At 38.0% G+C, this 16,548-nt stretch overlaps 3 protein-coding genes across 4 annotated transcripts; all 3 read left to right on the top strand.

The window, feature by feature from the left end:
* Positions 1–42: 42 nt before the first annotated feature.
* On the top strand, positions 43–2,105 carry LOC139945024 (nuclear cap-binding protein subunit 2-like). Its single transcript, XM_071942258.1, has 4 exons — positions 43–127; positions 699–880; positions 1,147–1,285; positions 1,491–2,105. The coding sequence occupies exons 1-4, from the start codon at positions 62–64 to the stop codon at positions 1,587–1,589; spliced, it is 486 nt and encodes a 161-aa protein (XP_071798359.1). The 5' UTR covers positions 43–61; the 3' UTR covers positions 1,590–2,105.
* Positions 2,106–4,113: 2,008 nt separating this feature from the next.
* LOC139945161 (uncharacterized) lies at positions 4,114–9,034 on the top strand. Of its 2 annotated transcripts, none has more exons than XM_071942444.1 (9): positions 4,114–4,870; positions 5,196–5,320; positions 5,518–5,643; positions 5,922–6,063; positions 6,208–6,362; positions 6,513–6,732; positions 7,045–7,146; positions 7,500–7,727; positions 7,901–9,034. In XM_071942444.1, exons 1-9 carry the CDS (start codon positions 4,447–4,449, stop codon positions 8,209–8,211), a joined length of 1,833 nt encoding a protein of 610 aa, XP_071798545.1. In that variant the 5' UTR covers positions 4,114–4,446; the 3' UTR covers positions 8,212–9,034. The 2 variants fall into 2 exon arrangements, with proteins under 2 accessions (XP_071798545.1, XP_071798544.1); XM_071942443.1 differs by having other exon boundaries at positions 4,342–4,870; positions 7,500–7,715.
* Positions 9,035–9,729: 695 nt separating this feature from the next.
* On the top strand, positions 9,730–16,494 carry LOC139944923 (uncharacterized). Its single transcript, XM_071942111.1, has 10 exons — positions 9,730–9,809; positions 10,744–11,502; positions 11,995–12,119; positions 12,482–12,607; positions 12,836–12,977; positions 13,159–13,289; positions 13,505–13,703; positions 13,965–14,066; positions 14,542–14,751; positions 14,961–16,494. The coding sequence occupies exons 2-10, from the start codon at positions 10,752–10,754 to the stop codon at positions 15,296–15,298; spliced, it is 2,124 nt and encodes a 707-aa protein (XP_071798212.1). The 5' UTR covers positions 9,730–9,809; positions 10,744–10,751; the 3' UTR covers positions 15,299–16,494.
* Positions 16,495–16,548: the final 54 nt, after the last annotated feature.

Raw genomic sequence — 16,548 nt, 5'->3', positions numbered from 1 at the left:
GTAAATGTAGGTCATCTATAGAGGGCGCCCTCGCATATTTACCCTCAGAGAGAGGAAAGCAATGGCGGCGATCACCAGAGTTGATCATGCTTTTGAGCTCAGTTCGTATAGAGATCAGCATTTCAGGGTAAATTTAATTTGTATTTATTAATTTATTAATTATGTAAAACAATATATTGTCTCTACATAACCCAAGGTATTTTGAATACTGTGCACACGACATGATTATAATGTGATTGATTGATGTTATATTATATTTTATAATTCCAATCAAAAAGAATACGATCCTGATTCTGGTTGATTTCGCACAAAGACAACACAATGGACGGTCGAATGTGAGCTGTTTCCATCCTTCTCCTTCCAAAAGTGCCTTGTGGCCATTGTGCAAGGCATTGGAGAAGGCATTATTAATATATTAGCGATAATCCATATATGGTACATACGGTGTTATCACTCAGGTTATGTACAGTTTAAATTAAGATTTTCATAAATCCAGCAACTGTATCAATCAGCACACATGTCAGCACAAACAACCAGTAGTGTTGCAAGTAGATTTCATCAAATGAAACCATAGAGCTACCTCCTTGCTTTATTAAACATGCTAAAATGCTGCATTTTTATCATTACTAGAATGGGGCTAGTGTAGTAGTAGTTTCTTCTTGGTTAATTTGATTTGTTTGTTTTGTTTTATAAAACAGGGTGCACTTGACCATCAAGAAAAGCTTTTAAAGAAGAGTACAACTTTGTACGTCGGCAATCTCTCCTTCTTCACTACAGAGGAACAAATCCATGAGCTTTTTTCAAAGTGTGGCGACCTGAAGCGAATCATCATGGGCCTTGACAAGGTCAAAAAGACGCCCTGTGGTTTCTGCTTTGTAGAGTATCCTTTGTTAGAAATTTTAAACGATCATGATTGAAAGAGTTTGCCTCTTGCCTCATATTATTGGAAAGTATTTTTTCCTTTTTACTAACACATTTTTAAATGTTGATGCTCTCGTCGAATGCGGCTTTATTAATAAAACCTAGATCCATGAAAATAGGTCAGTACAGTGGATTAACTACACAGCAATTTGCCGAGCCTTTGCCTGGAATTCTCAAATGTTAGAATATTTCAGAATTTATTCCTTAACAAGTTACTTGTTCTAGATATTACACAAGAGAGGATGCTGCTAATGCTTTGAGATTTGTGAGTGGGACTCGTCTGGATGATCGCATCATTAGAACAGATTGGGATGCTGGATTTCTTGAAGGGAGGCAGTTTGGTAGAGGCAAGAGCGGAGGACAGGTATGTCAATGTTACTCACTGAACTGTGGAGTTCAAAAAGGTCATCGAAATCTAACAGTTCATATTTTTATATTATATTGTAAGTTTGTAATAAATGAATAAATACGGACCAAAACTGAGGAACTGGACGAAAATTGAGATTGAAAGGCAAACCCAAATAATGAAGATATAATTTCTCTTCATAATTGTTTTGTTTCTCTTTTAGGTGAGGGATGAGTATAGGACAGATTTTGACAGCGACCGAGGAGGCTACGGGAAAGCAGCTTTAAGACAGCTACAAACCCTTGACCAGAATATGTTCTGAGAAACTGTTTTTTATAGAGTAAAAGAGATGATACAACATTTCACTGTTGAAGACAAGAGACTGTCATTATGTCTGTGTTTTCGAAAAAATGAAGATGACCTTATACCGCTGAATATACCTGAAGTTTTATTTCTGAAATTTCTCATTTTGAAAATATGAACAAATGTCCAGTTGTTAGTTTAACCATGGAGGTGGTTTAACAGGGTATGTGTTCATAATTTTTAGGAATGGACGCTAAAAGTTGAACTCTTACTAATCAAACAGTCTTTTGAAGCAAAGTTTATTTGATAATATTGTGTTAACCTCTGGATCTGATTAGTGTTTTCTCTCAGATGTCATCAATGCAGCAGAAAGCATATCATATTTTCTACCCATAATAATCGACACATGAAAAGTGAATTCATTGATACTCATTTTCCACTAAGCTTTGTATTTTAATATGTTCATTATGTTGGACATGGTAGTTGTGTAACTTGTGTTTTACTTGTTTTGTAAATAAAGTATTGTGTGATAGCAGCATAGACTCTGTTTCAGTGATTTTGATGTACACTTTCTGTAAGATGGAAATAGAAGACACTCTGGTCGACTTGCAAACACATTTCTGAGGACATTATGGGTCTTAATTTAGAAGGATGGCTCTGTAATTCTTTTTGAAAGGTGTCTATAATAGGATTTGTTTTAATTTGCATTCACAAATCAAGGTTTTATCACTACCTCCGTAGTAACAAATATACAGCGTAAAGATTCTAAAAATAAACTAGCTGTTGCAGCAAAAAGAACTTATGGTTAAGCAAAAAAATGATAGTTTTGTCTGACGTTTCGACCCTAGCCGAGTCTTTGTCAGTTCACTACACAATACATGCAATAGAAGTAGTCTTGATTTAAACCATGTTCCTTTTATTAGTCACCGGTAGAGGGCGCTACATCGCCTGTTTATGAGGCTGACTCGGAGGGACTGGGCAAGTCTACAGTATCTCTTCTCACAAGTAATTAATGTGTGCATACCGGCAAAGCAACAATAAAGACTTATAAGATACATAATGCATGCATATAATTCTAGTGTAACACAAACATTGAGATGGAAAGGTATTAAAAGAGAGATAGGCAGAAATTACACACACAAATAAACAACGAAGAATGATCGGGCGGTAGGGGAGGGGGAGGGGTGGGGTAAATAGGGTAGGCCTACGTCAATTACTGTAAGTTGATGATCAAAATTTTACAAATGGGAAGTTAAGAGTGTATGTAAAATACTCTATCAAAATTTGCAAGAATAAAACACCGTGAAATGAATGTGTTTTTTTTTAACCGGCGTCCTCTACACCCTTTTGTTTTGTACTACAAAATGCACTGCAATATTTGTCGTCCAAATCATACACAAGCTGAGCATAGTATTTTGATGCACTACAATTTTTGCTGTATGCCTTCACTACGTTAATTAACAAAGGGTGACCATGACCTTCCATCAAAGCCAAACAACCAAGCGGTTGCCAAGAGACTGGTGACGTTTTAGTATTAACCTGTTGGGCTGCTATGACAACCTCTTCCATTTACCAATGGATTCAGTCACCTGGAATAGGAGTGCCAACCCATAATACCATTACACAAGCCTTCATCAGGTCGTTTTTCCATTCATACCTCCATTGCTCTATAAAATTAACAAAACCATAATATGTTATACTTTAACCTATCGGCATAAAGCCTTCGTTTAGCTACACATAATTATTATGGTGAAGTGTTGTGGCCATTGACACACAAGACAGTCACACGTTATTTACATCATGGAGTATATTTCTTAAAATAAACGATGATTTTCTGAAAAGGTGACTTCAGTGAGTGCCAGTATTTCGAGGATTGCGGCTTGAGGTATGAATAAAGTAAACGTTCATGTTGTCGCAAAATGTAAACGTTGTTTTCCTTACATTGGATTGGTCAAAACGTTGAGCCTCAGCTGGGACCTCATGCGATAAATAGCTGAACTTGTCTATTTATTTATTTATTCGTTTATTTATTTACTGTTTGTTAATGTTCATGTCATGTTCCTTCCATGTATATCTTACACTGACTTTTAAAAATGTATGTGATTTTTTAGTGCCCTTCTGTATCAAAAGTTATAATAATACATTTCCAGTGCAAACACATGCATACTATTGTTTATTTACTCAGAGACTTCAGTATGGGTAGCGCTGCCAGTAAAAACAAACCACCAATCTTGGTAAAGGCAGCTGGTGGAAAAAAAGCAAACGGTGACACCCAAAAGACACCCCAGCAAGAAACCTCAAGAGATGCCCCCAACTTGCCGGCACCTCCAGTGAATCCAACCCCCGCAGCCCCTGATCTGAACACCCCTCAAGAAGGGGTGCCGTCTGAGAAAGACACCAAAGACACGCCCACAGAACCATCTCCCGCTCATCAGCCAACCAACTCTACTAAACCAGCCCCCGCCCAGCAACCAACCATCTCTACTAAACCAGCCCCCGCCCAGCAACCAACCATCTCTACCGAACCATCCCCCGCCCAGCAACCAACCAACTCTACTGAAACATCCCCTGCCCAGCAACCAACTACTGAACCAAGTGCCTCTTCAACAACTCCTACCTCTGTTGAAATTAAAACAGACACCAAAGAGAAAAAGGAAATTCTACGCAAGTGTATTTCCTTTCTCGAAACTGCCACGAATACTGGAGGAAATACCGTCAAACACAACGCCGGTGAAAACGCGCAGAATGATGAGAAAACTGCGGACAAACGCGAGGCGTTTCGCCCGGAGTTTCGACGCTCCCTCGATGAACTTTACACAACTACTGACAACTACACCGACGAAACTGCACTTTCTAACTTATACAATATCTGCCTCATGAGCGATATGTACACAGATACAGAACCAGCAAATGAATTGCTTGAAATGATATATCCTGAACTCTTTGTGAAAATCTGGAAGGCCGTTTACCACAAAGATATCTACGAATCGAAGGAACGTCATCAGGACTATGTTGTCTTGAACCTGTTGAAGCAGGCAACCATCAATTTCACTCACGTGAATGAACGTTTATGTGCCTCCATGGGAAGTGAGAAATACGGAATAATTTCATTGCTGGTGGAGGAGTTTAAACATCCATTGATGTCTATGAATAGTCTTAAGAAGGGTGTGAGTAAAGCTTTGTGGGATTCTCCTCGTGAGACTCTGAAGAAGATGGTTAATATCCTTGCTAATATTGTAAGGATGAATATTGATAGTAAACCTGTGTATCGTCAAGCCAACGCGGTAGAGCATCTCGAAGGTAAAGTTACATTTTAGGCTTTAAAGCCCCTGTACGATCCCAATCACACAAAACAGTCAACCATTGATTCACAGTTATATTTTAGGCTTTAAAGCCCCTGTACGATCCCAATCACACAAAACAGTCAACCATTGATTCACATGGATTTGAATTTTTAATTGCGAGTGTCTTTTATTTTCCATATTACAAAATACCAAACGGCCAGCCGTTTTGAATTTTAAAGAGCCGCGGCCCTTTCAAATGTTTAAAAACCAACAAAATAAACAAACTTACTATGAAAACAAAACAACTTATTCCTCTAATGTTTATACTTCCCCATTCACAGAGTTGCTGAGTTGCCATTTTTTGCTGATGCGCGCAAAGGCCCTCTTTACATTGGTATATCTTATCAACGAAGATGAAAACGAGGCTCTGAACCAAGGTGACGACAACATCAAGTTTGTTCTGAAGGTAAACTATGTGCCGTAACATGTTAATGTTCTGAAGGTAAACAATGTGCCGTAACATGTTAATGTTCTGAAGGTAAACAATGTGCCGTAACATGTTAATGTTCTGAGGTGTGAGTATCGGTTTTCAATGAGCCGTAAATAACTGATGCAAAAAGTTGATACTAATTACAGCTTCCATCTGTTTATTTGCCTATCAAGGTTTTGGGGAAGTGTTTAGACGAGAAAGGTCATTATTCTAAACACTACACATTCTCAGCTGCAGTTGTCATGGATGGAATCGTCTACCTTGCTGCAAATGACTCCAATAAAGTTAAACTCGTTAAGGTGAGACCTTTTTACTTCATTATAAATTTCACATTAGTTACTTCTCTTGCAGATGAGACCGGGTTATGTTTGGAACCTTGTACCTTGGTCATGTCTTTGAATAAAACAACATTCACAACAAATGAACCAATCATGTTTGTCCACCAGGCCTGATTATTATTTTGGTCTCTGGTTTGAATTAGAATGACACGATTGTACACTTGATCAGGACATGAAGCATACAAACCTTATCAATATTGAGATCACTTTTTCTTATTGTCTTTTCCTGTATAATACAGCATGGTTTATTGCCAAAACTTATTCCGATGATGACGTCAAATTCCCTGGCTGAGAAACGCAGTGCTTCACGCGTCATCTGGAAGTTGGCTTTTCATGAAGACAATAAGACGACATTGAAGGAGAATGAAAAGCTCATAACAGGTTTGTCTTTATAGGTTCACGTGCTATAGTTTATGAACATGGTCCCCTATATGAACATTGAACTTGCCGAAGCCCTTTTAACCAAGGACATTATTCTCTGCAAAAACTAGCTTTAATATTATTTTAAATTTGTTTGAACACTAGTCTTGAAGGAACTAGCCCACAATGAACCAGATCAACATATCCTTAAGGCATGTAAAACGGTGTTATGGATGCTCGACGTTGAAGACGGCAGCAACAGTTGCCGACCAAAGACGGCTAAAAAGCAACGTCCCAAGACTGCCAATAAGGACGGAACGGTAAGACCAACCTTCGTTAGTCTCATCCCCCAGCATTATGCCATGTCAATTACACAAGTCCACATGTTTCACCAGTTAGACAACACAACGCCCATCCCCTTATTACACCAATGGTGCATTTGCTCTTATCTTGTGTCCATGGTCCTATAGGAAACACAAACTGCTGGTGACGTCACGGAGGCGAAGGACCCTGATCAGGACGTCGTTTCCTTGGACGACAATGACCTTGATGATGATGGGACTAATATGGATGACAATCCACCTCACGTGATGATCAGCTACCAATGGGGTGTCCAGACACAAATGATTAAGATTAAGGAGCTTCTGAAGGCTGCTGGATTCAATGTATGGATGGATATTGACGATATGGGTAAGACGTCCAATAAACTCATTCTAAACAACCCATCAAACCCCATTATTTCAAAGTTCATTTTCTAGTTCAAGTTATAATTGTGGTGGTTTTTTTTTTCAAATAAGGAGCCCTGAAAATATATAGTTCCCTTGAAGTACTTGTACAATCGAGGCCTATAACTTTCAGTTGTCTCTTATCTGCTATAGGTGGTTCAACGTTGGAGTCTATGGCAGCCGCAGTGGAACATTCAGCTGTAGTTCTAGTTGATGCAGATTCAGTTATTGTACAATCGAGGCCTATAACTTTAAGTTGTCTCTATATCTGCTTTAGGTGGTTCAACATTGGAGTCTATGGCAGCCGCAGTGGAACATTCAGCTGTAGTTCTAGTTTGCTTCACGGAGAAATATAAACTAAGTGCTAGCTGTCGCACCGGTAAGTGTCTACAGTAATAACTACTTTAGTGTTGAATGACACAATGACAATATAAACTAAGTGCTAGCTGTCGCACCGGTAAGTGTCTACAGTAATAACTACTTTAGTGTTGAATGACACAATGACAATATAAACTAAGTGCTAGCTGTCGCACCGGTAAGTGTCTACAGTAATATAACTACTTTAGTGTTAAATGACACAATGACAATATTCGAATCTGATATGATACTCCGAACACAACTCAACAAGGTGTAAAGGTGTTTGGAGAGGAGACCTCAACTGGTCGGTGTAGTTCTAGTTAGCAACATATTAAGACGTATGTCAATTTATTTATCTGTGACTGCACCTTACAGAGGCGGAGTACACCTACAAGCTACAGAAACCTATCATCCCATTACGTCTACAAGAAGAATACGATCCTGATGGCTGGCTGGGTATTATGATAGGAACCAAACTCTATGTGGATTTCAGTACCTCACACGCTTTGGAAGAGAACCTCAAGAAGTTAAAGCAACTACTTGGAGATAGAGGACGTGTAGGCGAAGAGAACAAGAGTACGCTGAAAACAGGTACAAACAAAGGTCATTTTCATACATTTTGTTGTCATTTAAACCAGATTTACGAGTATTTTCATCAAAATGATTTGAACATAACAAATACTTTAAAAAACTGGAAAAGCATATTTAAGTAGGCCAAAGACCCGAGCTATTGTATAAGATTATAACGTTTTCCTTCTTTTGTACCATTTTTAAAGACAAACTAAACAGTACCATCACTCGTACTTCATCTACTCGGCGCAACACCGTTCCTAAAGTAACCGACTTCATGGACGCAAAGACGGTATCGTCTTGGAGTAGCGATCAGGTCAGCTCTTGGCTAGTAACTAATGACCTTGGTGAACTGAAGAACCGATTCGAAGGTTTTAACGGACAGAGACTACTAGGCCTCAAGACAATCTCAACAGATGCACCAGACTTTTTCTTCACAGAGATTAAAAAAGACCTAGGATTCAAGAGCCTCTTGGATATCGTGAAATTCAAGCAAGCTTTGGATGAGATTATTTGATTATACAAGTAACGGCTGGGGACAGCGACATAACCGCAAACCAAACATACAGAAATATGAAGGAGAACTGGAGTTTCGTATATTCAGCATTTGTTTGTAAAACTTTAATTAAAAACAAACACCGTTCATATTTTGTTAGGTCAAATTATCCAACCACATTGAGTGCCTTTTAATTATTTGCTTAATATAACTGAATATATATTGCATTGTTTTTACATAATATTCCAATGTTGGATGGAATCAAGTATATTTTATAATCCTTTATATCAGACCTATATGGAATTATTTCAACTGAGATGTAAACTCAGATGTAAAAGCATACAACCATCACAGGATGAGGTCAATGCCCAAATGATGTGAATTGAGAACTTTTTTAAAGTTCTCACAGGCTCAAGTTAAAAAAAAAAAAAAATAGGCTCATAATGGTTAATTTTACAATATATTCAGAATTGGCCATTGAACATTAACCATGTTTTTTCTGTATGCTTCAACTATTGTGGGAATACGTTGTTGTGTTGTACGCATTAAGGCAGAACAAAACAAAATGTTGGTACCATTCATCGGAAAATTTCATTTCAAAAGCTGATAGCGTTTTTTGGATATCGCCGAAAATCCGGCACGAATATTTCCACCAGGAAGAATAATCCCTGATATGAATACACGATCTGAAAAACAGTACTTGGTAATGAAATGTTTCTCAAAATGCCTTATACTATCCATGAGCTGTTGAACTTCTTACCAAGAAGTTTGTTTTGCCATTTATATTCAGAGTCAACCAAACGTATAGTTTTTACAAGACCAAAATGTGGCTTTAGCATCGTGTCTTAGTCCTCGTATTAAATTCAGTGGTTGAAATAGATACTCATATTGGTTTTGATTTGTCTTTTTCCATGTTTATCTTCCCTCCACGGTCATCTAAAAGGACACACGTTCAAATTAGGCCCTAACATTATATAAACTATATTAGCCAAGAAACCTAAGGCTCAAAGATCATGAAGTGAGGTTTGGTTCGATCTCGTCTGAGCACCAAAACCAAACACTCAAGAATCTCGCCACACCCAAAGTTCAGGACGAAGCAATGAAGTTTAAGTGTCTTGTTATTGTAAGACCAGGACTCAAACCCACACTTTGCTGTTCAGAGCACCATAGATTGAGATACGCTAGACAGATACACTAATGACATGCCACATGTGACCATAGAGCAAGGATGTGACAGATGTAGGCATATCTGTGTACGTGGAGCTAATGGAGGTGTAACAAAAAAATGGATAACAGAGGCCACACCTTAATATAGCTGGAAAGTCAGAAACCGATATTAATAAATTTTATTATCCAACGCCCAGAGGCTTAATTGATTGGCAGAGGCTACATATCTCTTTTAGTCGCCATGTTGTGCATCTCGTCTTTCTCAACGAATCCTTGAGCCAACAATTGAAAATTACATAACAAAAGGATGATCGATCCGGCTTGTTGCTCCGGTGCTCCGTTTGCTTTGTAAAACCATTATGTGCACGTTATACGAATTGGGGCAGTTATAGCGGCCATTTTATTGCCGAAAAAAACTGAAGAGAACGCAGTTTCTGGCTTATGAAACTAAGGTTAGTAATTAAAGCTCAGATGGGCTTATTCTTACATGCTCAAGGTAACGATTTGTGACATCTGGTAACTTCTTCTCGCCAGAAGTAGTTAAGTTTAAAACAGTACTGAATCATACTTGTAACTAAGATGCTCGAGAATCATAAGAAGGGCTATCTCTTTGATTGAAACACACCACGAAGATATTTTCTTCTCGATGGCTTTGCTATATATACATGATTGTAAAATCATCGACTGGAAGGATCCCACTCTTGCATCATCAAGGAATCTCTTAAATTCTTATTACCAAAAATTGGCTTGATGTAAGTTTGGAACTTGCATCTTTTCGTCTTATACAGTAACATGTACATGTACTTTTAATTAAAATACACTTTTTGGTAAAGTGTTGTTATTTCATGACCCCCCAAAAAGTGATGTTTATTATTCGGGAGGGCCAATAGCGAGTGGCAGATGAAAGTCTCTATCTTCCTCTTTTACTTCGATATGGATATAAATAACGATCCCCTATTGTAAGCTTTGAGTAGTCACAGCCGATTTTCAACTTTCTACCTTCCGCCCAGTCCAGGTATGAGTTAAATGTAGGACAGTTGTTTTCAGATCTGACAAGTCTCCCAAAATCCGAAACGACAGTTCCCTATAATAAAGAAAAAAATCTGGCAAGGACACACATGATGTTACCGCAAACCAAATATAATTGTTTTGGATAAAGTACATAATACTACTCATGATTCGACAACAACTTTCGAGAGCGATTGTTATGAACTTGTTTAATCAACATCTTACAGTGCCTACAGTAAACTGGGATTCAACATCTTACAGTGCCTACAGTAAACTGGGATTTAAAAAAAACCGAAGTGTTACCGCAAATTCTATATTGCTCAACCAGCTCAACTATGAATCTTATTTGAGTACTTTTTGTACACTTTATTTTAAAAGGTTACATCATGGGAAGCAGTGCTAGCTCAAAAGGCACCCAACAAATAACACCAGTGACAGTAAAACCACAACATGAAGTGGTCGGAGCTACTCCAACTACGCAACATGAGAAACAGCTCACCGTAGTTCGAAAATGCATTGCATTCCTGAAAATAGCAACATCTACAGGTGGGAATGCAGTCAGACTCAATGAAAGTGATGACGCTTCAAAGTTTCAGAAATTCTCCGCCAAGAGAGAACTGCTTCTTCCTGGGTTTATTAAATCGTTGGAGGAGTTGCATGTTACAGACGATTACACCACAGATACAGCCATGGAAAACCTGCTCACTGTGTGTGAGATGAGCAATGTCGCAGATAATGAAACAGCAAATATGCTCATCAGTAAAAGATATCCAGAACTCTTCGTGAAAATATGGAAGGCAGTTTACGATGATAAAATGTACGAATCCAATGAACTTGAGAGACAATACATTGTGTTTAATCTCCTCAAACAAGCAACCATTAGTTTCACACACGTTGCCTGCAGGTTATGTACAGAGATGGGGACCCAGCGGTATGGAATAATTCCCCTGATGGCCAAAGAGTTTGAACACCCATTAATGAACCAAGAGGCACTTAAACATGGCATGAAAAAAGCAGTTTGGGATTCTCCTCGAGAAACACTTAAAAAAATGGTCAACATTCTTGCTAATATCATACGGAAAGATATTGACAACAAAAATGTGTTTCGGCAAGCCAACGTGGTACATCATTTACAAGGTACGTACATGTTGACCTCCTTTTTAAAAACTTTGTCAACAATTTGAGTGTTTTCAAAGCGTAATAATATCAGGTATCTGTCCAAAATGATAGGGGAAAGGGGGAAATTATGAGTGTTGTTGTTATTAAGACGACCGCTAGGAAAAGAAGGTCTAAACAACTTCAGGGTACAGTAACTAAAGGTGTACATTTTAGCAATTTCTATGGATAAAAAATAGAGCACGACAATATACTCACAAATATTCTTCAGTGACGTCGTTCATCACGCACGAAGTGGCTTCATCAAATTGGAAAAGTTCTTCCAAGCGGAATGCATCCAAGTTTTCGAGATGGGAAGGGTGAAGGGTCACTTTATTCCAGGTTGGAGTCCTGGCAATGCCTTCAGGACGACATAATGACCCAAAGTATAATCCAACAACCAGTCAAACATCTCCAATACATTAAATATTCAAATTTGAAATTAAATCTGCATCTCTATCTCTTGTCTCACAGATTTACTGAATTGCCGGTTTCTGATCATGCGCGCTAAGGCTCTCTTTTGCCTAGTGTACTTGATCAACGATGATGAGAACGAAGCACTCAATACAACTAATGACAACATTAAGTTTGTTTTAAAGGTAGATCTCCAACTTTCATATTATTTCTTGAAGATTCGAAGAGATCTCAAACCTCTCAGTTTTTACTTAACCCTTCAAATTATGACATGAACACTTTTATCTCTTTCTGTGGGGCATCTCACAGTATTTTTCTTTAAAAAAAAACCGGCAAATAAGTCAATCAATCAAGGGAGGAGGAAGTGTTGCGAGGAGGGGACGGGGTTACTTCTACGAAACTAATAGGCTCCCCGTGAGCCTTGTAGTTTCTAGAAGTAGGGAGGCATCATTGCTCTATTCTCAGAAAACTGTTGTACTCACTCTATTGAGCTTTAATGTACAAATCATGTTAATATTAACATCAAGTGTTGTTATATTCCATGTAGGTGCTGGGTAAGTGTTTAGATGAGCCAGAACACTATTGTGAACATTACACCTATTCAGCAGCTGTAGTTATGGATGGGATCTGCTTTCTGGCAGCAAATGATAATAACAAAGTGAACCTAGTCAAGGTAAGTGACTTTAGTTAATATAATAAATCATTGCTCTTAATAAATCCTTGGGGTAAGGAGTGATTCATATTTTGGGCCATGATGATATGAAATGTTCTTCTCTCACAAGTTCTTGGCAATTATACAAGGATTTGAGACTGTAAGGGTTCTATATGGTGAACTTACAGCAGGTTTCATTGATTAAATCCCTTTATGTTTATTTTGTTTGTTCTGAATTCTATCTAACAGAATGACATTGTGCCGAAGCTGATAACTATGATGACAACAGAAAACCTTGCTGAGAAACGGAGTGCATCTCGAGCTGTTTGGAAGCTAGCATTTCATCCAGATAATAAGGAAAACTTCAAGAATAACAAAAAGCTTATTGAAGGTTAGTTATTATGTGGCTTAAGAATCACTGAACAAATTGTACTCAAACACTTAAAATTAAATTTAATTTATAACTAATTTATTCCATTGTTTTGTTAGTTTTCAGCACCAAAAGTCGTGTTGTTTGTCATCATCACTTTTTAATTATTTCTTTTAACCCGATGTCCACCTCTCTCAAACAGTTTTGACAAATCTTTCCAACGTGGAAACAGACGCAGCGACACTCAATGCCTGCAAGACAGTCCTATGGATGCTTGATGAAGATAATGGTGTCCAGAAGACTAGAGCAAAGACTGCCAAGAACAGAGACAAGGTTGGCTACTAATCCTCAGCAAATTTGAAACAGCTCAAAATTTATTTGATGATGTCATGCTCAGCACAAAAGGCAAATCACGTATTTTTTAACAGCGGTAATACTCTAGGGAGTTTTATAACTTTATTGCATGTTTGATTTTGATAATAAATCAGCAACTTTCCCCCCTCTCAGAAATCATTTCAAATGTCAATTATTTGATTTTACAACAACAGGATAAATCAGAAGCTAATGAGCTTGGAAAGGAGACAGTTTTAGATATTGAATCTCTGAATGGAGATGAGTTTGATGTCAATTCACCCGCTAAGCATGTGATGATCAGCTATCAATGGGGTGTACAGACTCAAATGATTCGACTCAAACAACACTTGAAGAAAGCTGGGTTTAATGTCTGGATGGATGTGGACAACATGGGTAAGAAAGACTCTTGGTTCAATCTTTTGGTTCTAAGATCAGGAATGAAGATGTCGTCTTGCAGCCATAATTAGGGATTTCAGAAAAGAAATTTTCAGATGATTGTGGATGTTTCAAAAGTCTCAAATGACCAGAGCAGTAACACTAAACAAAATTCAAGTTCATTTGTTCCTGAAGAAGCAGCTTGATAAAACTTCCGGTCTGAAACCATTCCTACTAATTTCATGTACTAAGCATTTTGTATATTATCGCTTTTCACAGGTGGTTCGACTTTAGAGTCAATGGCTGCTGCAGTTGAACAATCAGCCGTTGTTCTCATTTGCTTTACAGAGAAGTACAAAAACAGTCCAAGTTGTCGAACAGGTACGTGTCAATTCTTGCTTAAAGTTAATGTATATACACATTAGTCAGATCAATGGTCACCACAGGCCACGTTCAACTGAGTTTCTTGTTTCTTAATTCTTGGGAATACATTCAACCACAATCAGCTTATGGATATTATTCTATATGAGGTTTATCTTGCATCCCACAATTACCTACATCTAATCTGCTATTTATCAAAGCCTGTCTAGCATCTAGACAGAGGCATCAATCACATGTAAATAGAAGAAGACTCAATGTTTACAATTTGTCTGGATAATAGAAGAAAACTCAATGTTTACAATTTGTCTGGATAATAGAAGAAAACTCAATCATCTATTCAAACCCAATAACCCAGACACAAAATGTAACATATTATGAAAGGCCAAACTTTAATGCAGTATTTTACAACTCCGCCACCACACACCGTCCATTTATCCAGACAATGCCCACCATGTTGTATATTCATTTATTGCAGAGGCGGAGTACACCTACAAGCTACAGAAACCTTTTATCCCATTGCGTCTACAAGAAGACTATGATCCTGATGGCTGGCTTGGTATTATGATCGGAACCAAACTATGGGTGGATTTCAGTATATCAAAGACTTTGGACGAGAATCACAAGAAGTTAAAGCAACTACTTGGAGACAGAGGACGTATATGCGAAGAGAATCAACCTGATAATGGTAAAGTGATTCCCCAAACAACAATTCAGAATTATAAAGCTAGCTTTGGTAGACCATGGGTAGACAAACCTTGGAGTATGGCAGGAGTTCACTGGAATATCATCATGTAATTTGTGTGTATGAATGACTGAATTATCACATTTATTTATGCTCAATAGAAAACAGCCTTAATAAAGTATGTTAAATCTGTGTTCTAATTTGTATTCCAGATTGCAGCTTAAATAACCCTGGAGCTCCCGAATCTGAAGTGAAAAGGCCCAACAATTTCCATAGAGCAAGTGTGTCCATAAAACAGCCCAAACCACCTGCAAATGCTAGGGAAGTAGCCTCCTGGAGTACTTGCCAGGTCAGCTCTTGGCTAGCAGCTCATGGTCTGAGTGAGTTAAAGAACCGATTAGAAGGCTACAACGGGCAGAGACTACTAGGCCTCAAGACAATCGCAACAGATGCACCAGACTTTTTCTTCACAGAGATTAAAAAAGACTTTGGATTCAAGAGCCTCTTGGATATCGTGAAATTCAAGCAAGCTTTGGATGAGATTATTTGAATGTTTGATTTGAAGATCAGTAATATTTATTTACCCTCTTAGCCAAAATGTTGTAGACTCGCAGTGTTGTGTGATCCTATTTTGATACACCCACAAAACCAACCATAGAACATCTGAATTAATACATGTATATAGTTTCTTTGTTCAGCTGTTAAGGCAAAGAAACAAAATCGTGTACTAATTTTACAAGGTATTTTAAGAAACTACAAGTCAGAACCTTGAGATTTATAAATAGATTTGTCATAAGCAAATGTCAGTTGGGAATTAAGCAACTAACATACTCATCACTAGACTTGTGGACAAGTCATTAATGGTCCCACGCAGTGAGATAGTCGAGTTGTGGTGGTGCTATGGCGAGATCGGAACTGCTGGTTGCCCCATTAATGGGGAGTAGAAGTCGGGCAACCAGCAGTTCGCGCGAGAGCAGTGATCTCGCGAGAGCACCGCCACAACTCAACTATCTCATCGCGTGGGACCATTAAAGGAACACGTTGCCTTGGATCGGACGAGTTGGTCTATAAAAAGGGTTTGTAACCGGTTTTTTATACAATGCATATGGTTGGAAAGATGTTTTAAAAGTAGAATACAATGATCCACACACGTTTGCCTCGAAATTGCGTGGTTTTCCTTTTACTGTGCGAACTAACACGGTCGGCCATTTATGGGAGTCAAAAATTTAACTCCCATAAACGGCCGACTATGTTAGTCGACGAGGTAAAAGGAAAACCGTACAATTTCGAGGCATGTTTGTGTGGATCATTGTATTCTACTTTTACAGCATCTTTCTACCTGTATACATTTTATAACAAATGCTTTTCAAAGACCAACTCGACCGATCCAAGGCAACGTGTTCCTTTAACGACTTGTCCACAAGTCTAAGTGTAACTCATCACATGTTCCTATTCAAACACACACATTTCTTTTTAGATACGCCCTTTGATAGTAGCCCAAAGGAAAAACCTAAAAGTGAGAAAGAACAAAGAAATACATGTAGTAACAAAAACTGATGACAACACAATTTCAAAATTGCCATAACCCTTGTTAAATCCAACATATGACTTTGCAATAATGTACTGAATGCTATGTTCATAACTAAGTATTTCAGTGCTCCATTGTTCACTTTTGGTTTTAAAGCCACAAATTTTGGTTTACATGTATGTATTGAAGAATAAATATATTATTGTTTTGACCTGTTACTCACTCTTGTCAAGTTTCCTTTACTTTTATTCAAAAGTATGTGTTTGTCTAGA

Source organism: Asterias amurensis, chromosome 12, assembly GCF_032118995.1.
Source record: "Asterias amurensis chromosome 12, ASM3211899v1".
Classification (NCBI taxonomy): domain Eukaryota; kingdom Metazoa; phylum Echinodermata; class Asteroidea; order Forcipulatida; family Asteriidae; genus Asterias; species Asterias amurensis.
The sequence above is the reverse complement of the archived record's forward strand: the minus strand, read 5'-3'. Positions and strand labels throughout refer to the sequence as shown.

Excerpts from the sequence above, each read along its gene's own strand:
- LOC139945024 (XM_071942258.1), top strand. The coding sequence starts at position 62 with ATGGCGGCGATCACCAGAGTTGATCATGCTTTTGAGCTCAGTTCGTAT. Across the intron at positions 128-698 it reads ATAGAGATCAGCATTTCAGG|GGTGCACTTGACCATCAAGA; the intron begins GTAAATTTAATT and ends TTTATAAAACAG. Across the intron at positions 881-1,146 it reads TGTGGTTTCTGCTTTGTAGA|ATATTACACAAGAGAGGATG; the intron begins GTATCCTTTGTT and ends TACTTGTTCTAG.
- LOC139944923 (XM_071942111.1), top strand. The coding sequence starts at position 10,752 with ATGGGAAGCAGTGCTAGCTCAAAAGGCACCCAACAAATAACACCAGTG. Across the intron at positions 11,503-11,994 it reads CGTGGTACATCATTTACAAG|ATTTACTGAATTGCCGGTTT; the intron begins GTACGTACATGT and ends CTTGTCTCACAG. Across the intron at positions 13,290-13,504 it reads CTGCCAAGAACAGAGACAAG|GATAAATCAGAAGCTAATGA; the intron begins GTTGGCTACTAA and ends TTACAACAACAG.
- LOC139945161 (XM_071942444.1), top strand. The coding sequence starts at position 4,447 with ATGAGCGATATGTACACAGATACAGAACCAGCAAATGAATTGCTTGAA. Across the intron at positions 5,644-5,921 it reads ATAAAGTTAAACTCGTTAAG|CATGGTTTATTGCCAAAACT; the intron begins GTGAGACCTTTT and ends TGTATAATACAG. Across the intron at positions 7,728-7,900 it reads GAAAACAGGTACAAACAAAG|ACAAACTAAACAGTACCATC; the intron begins GTCATTTTCATA and ends CCATTTTTAAAG.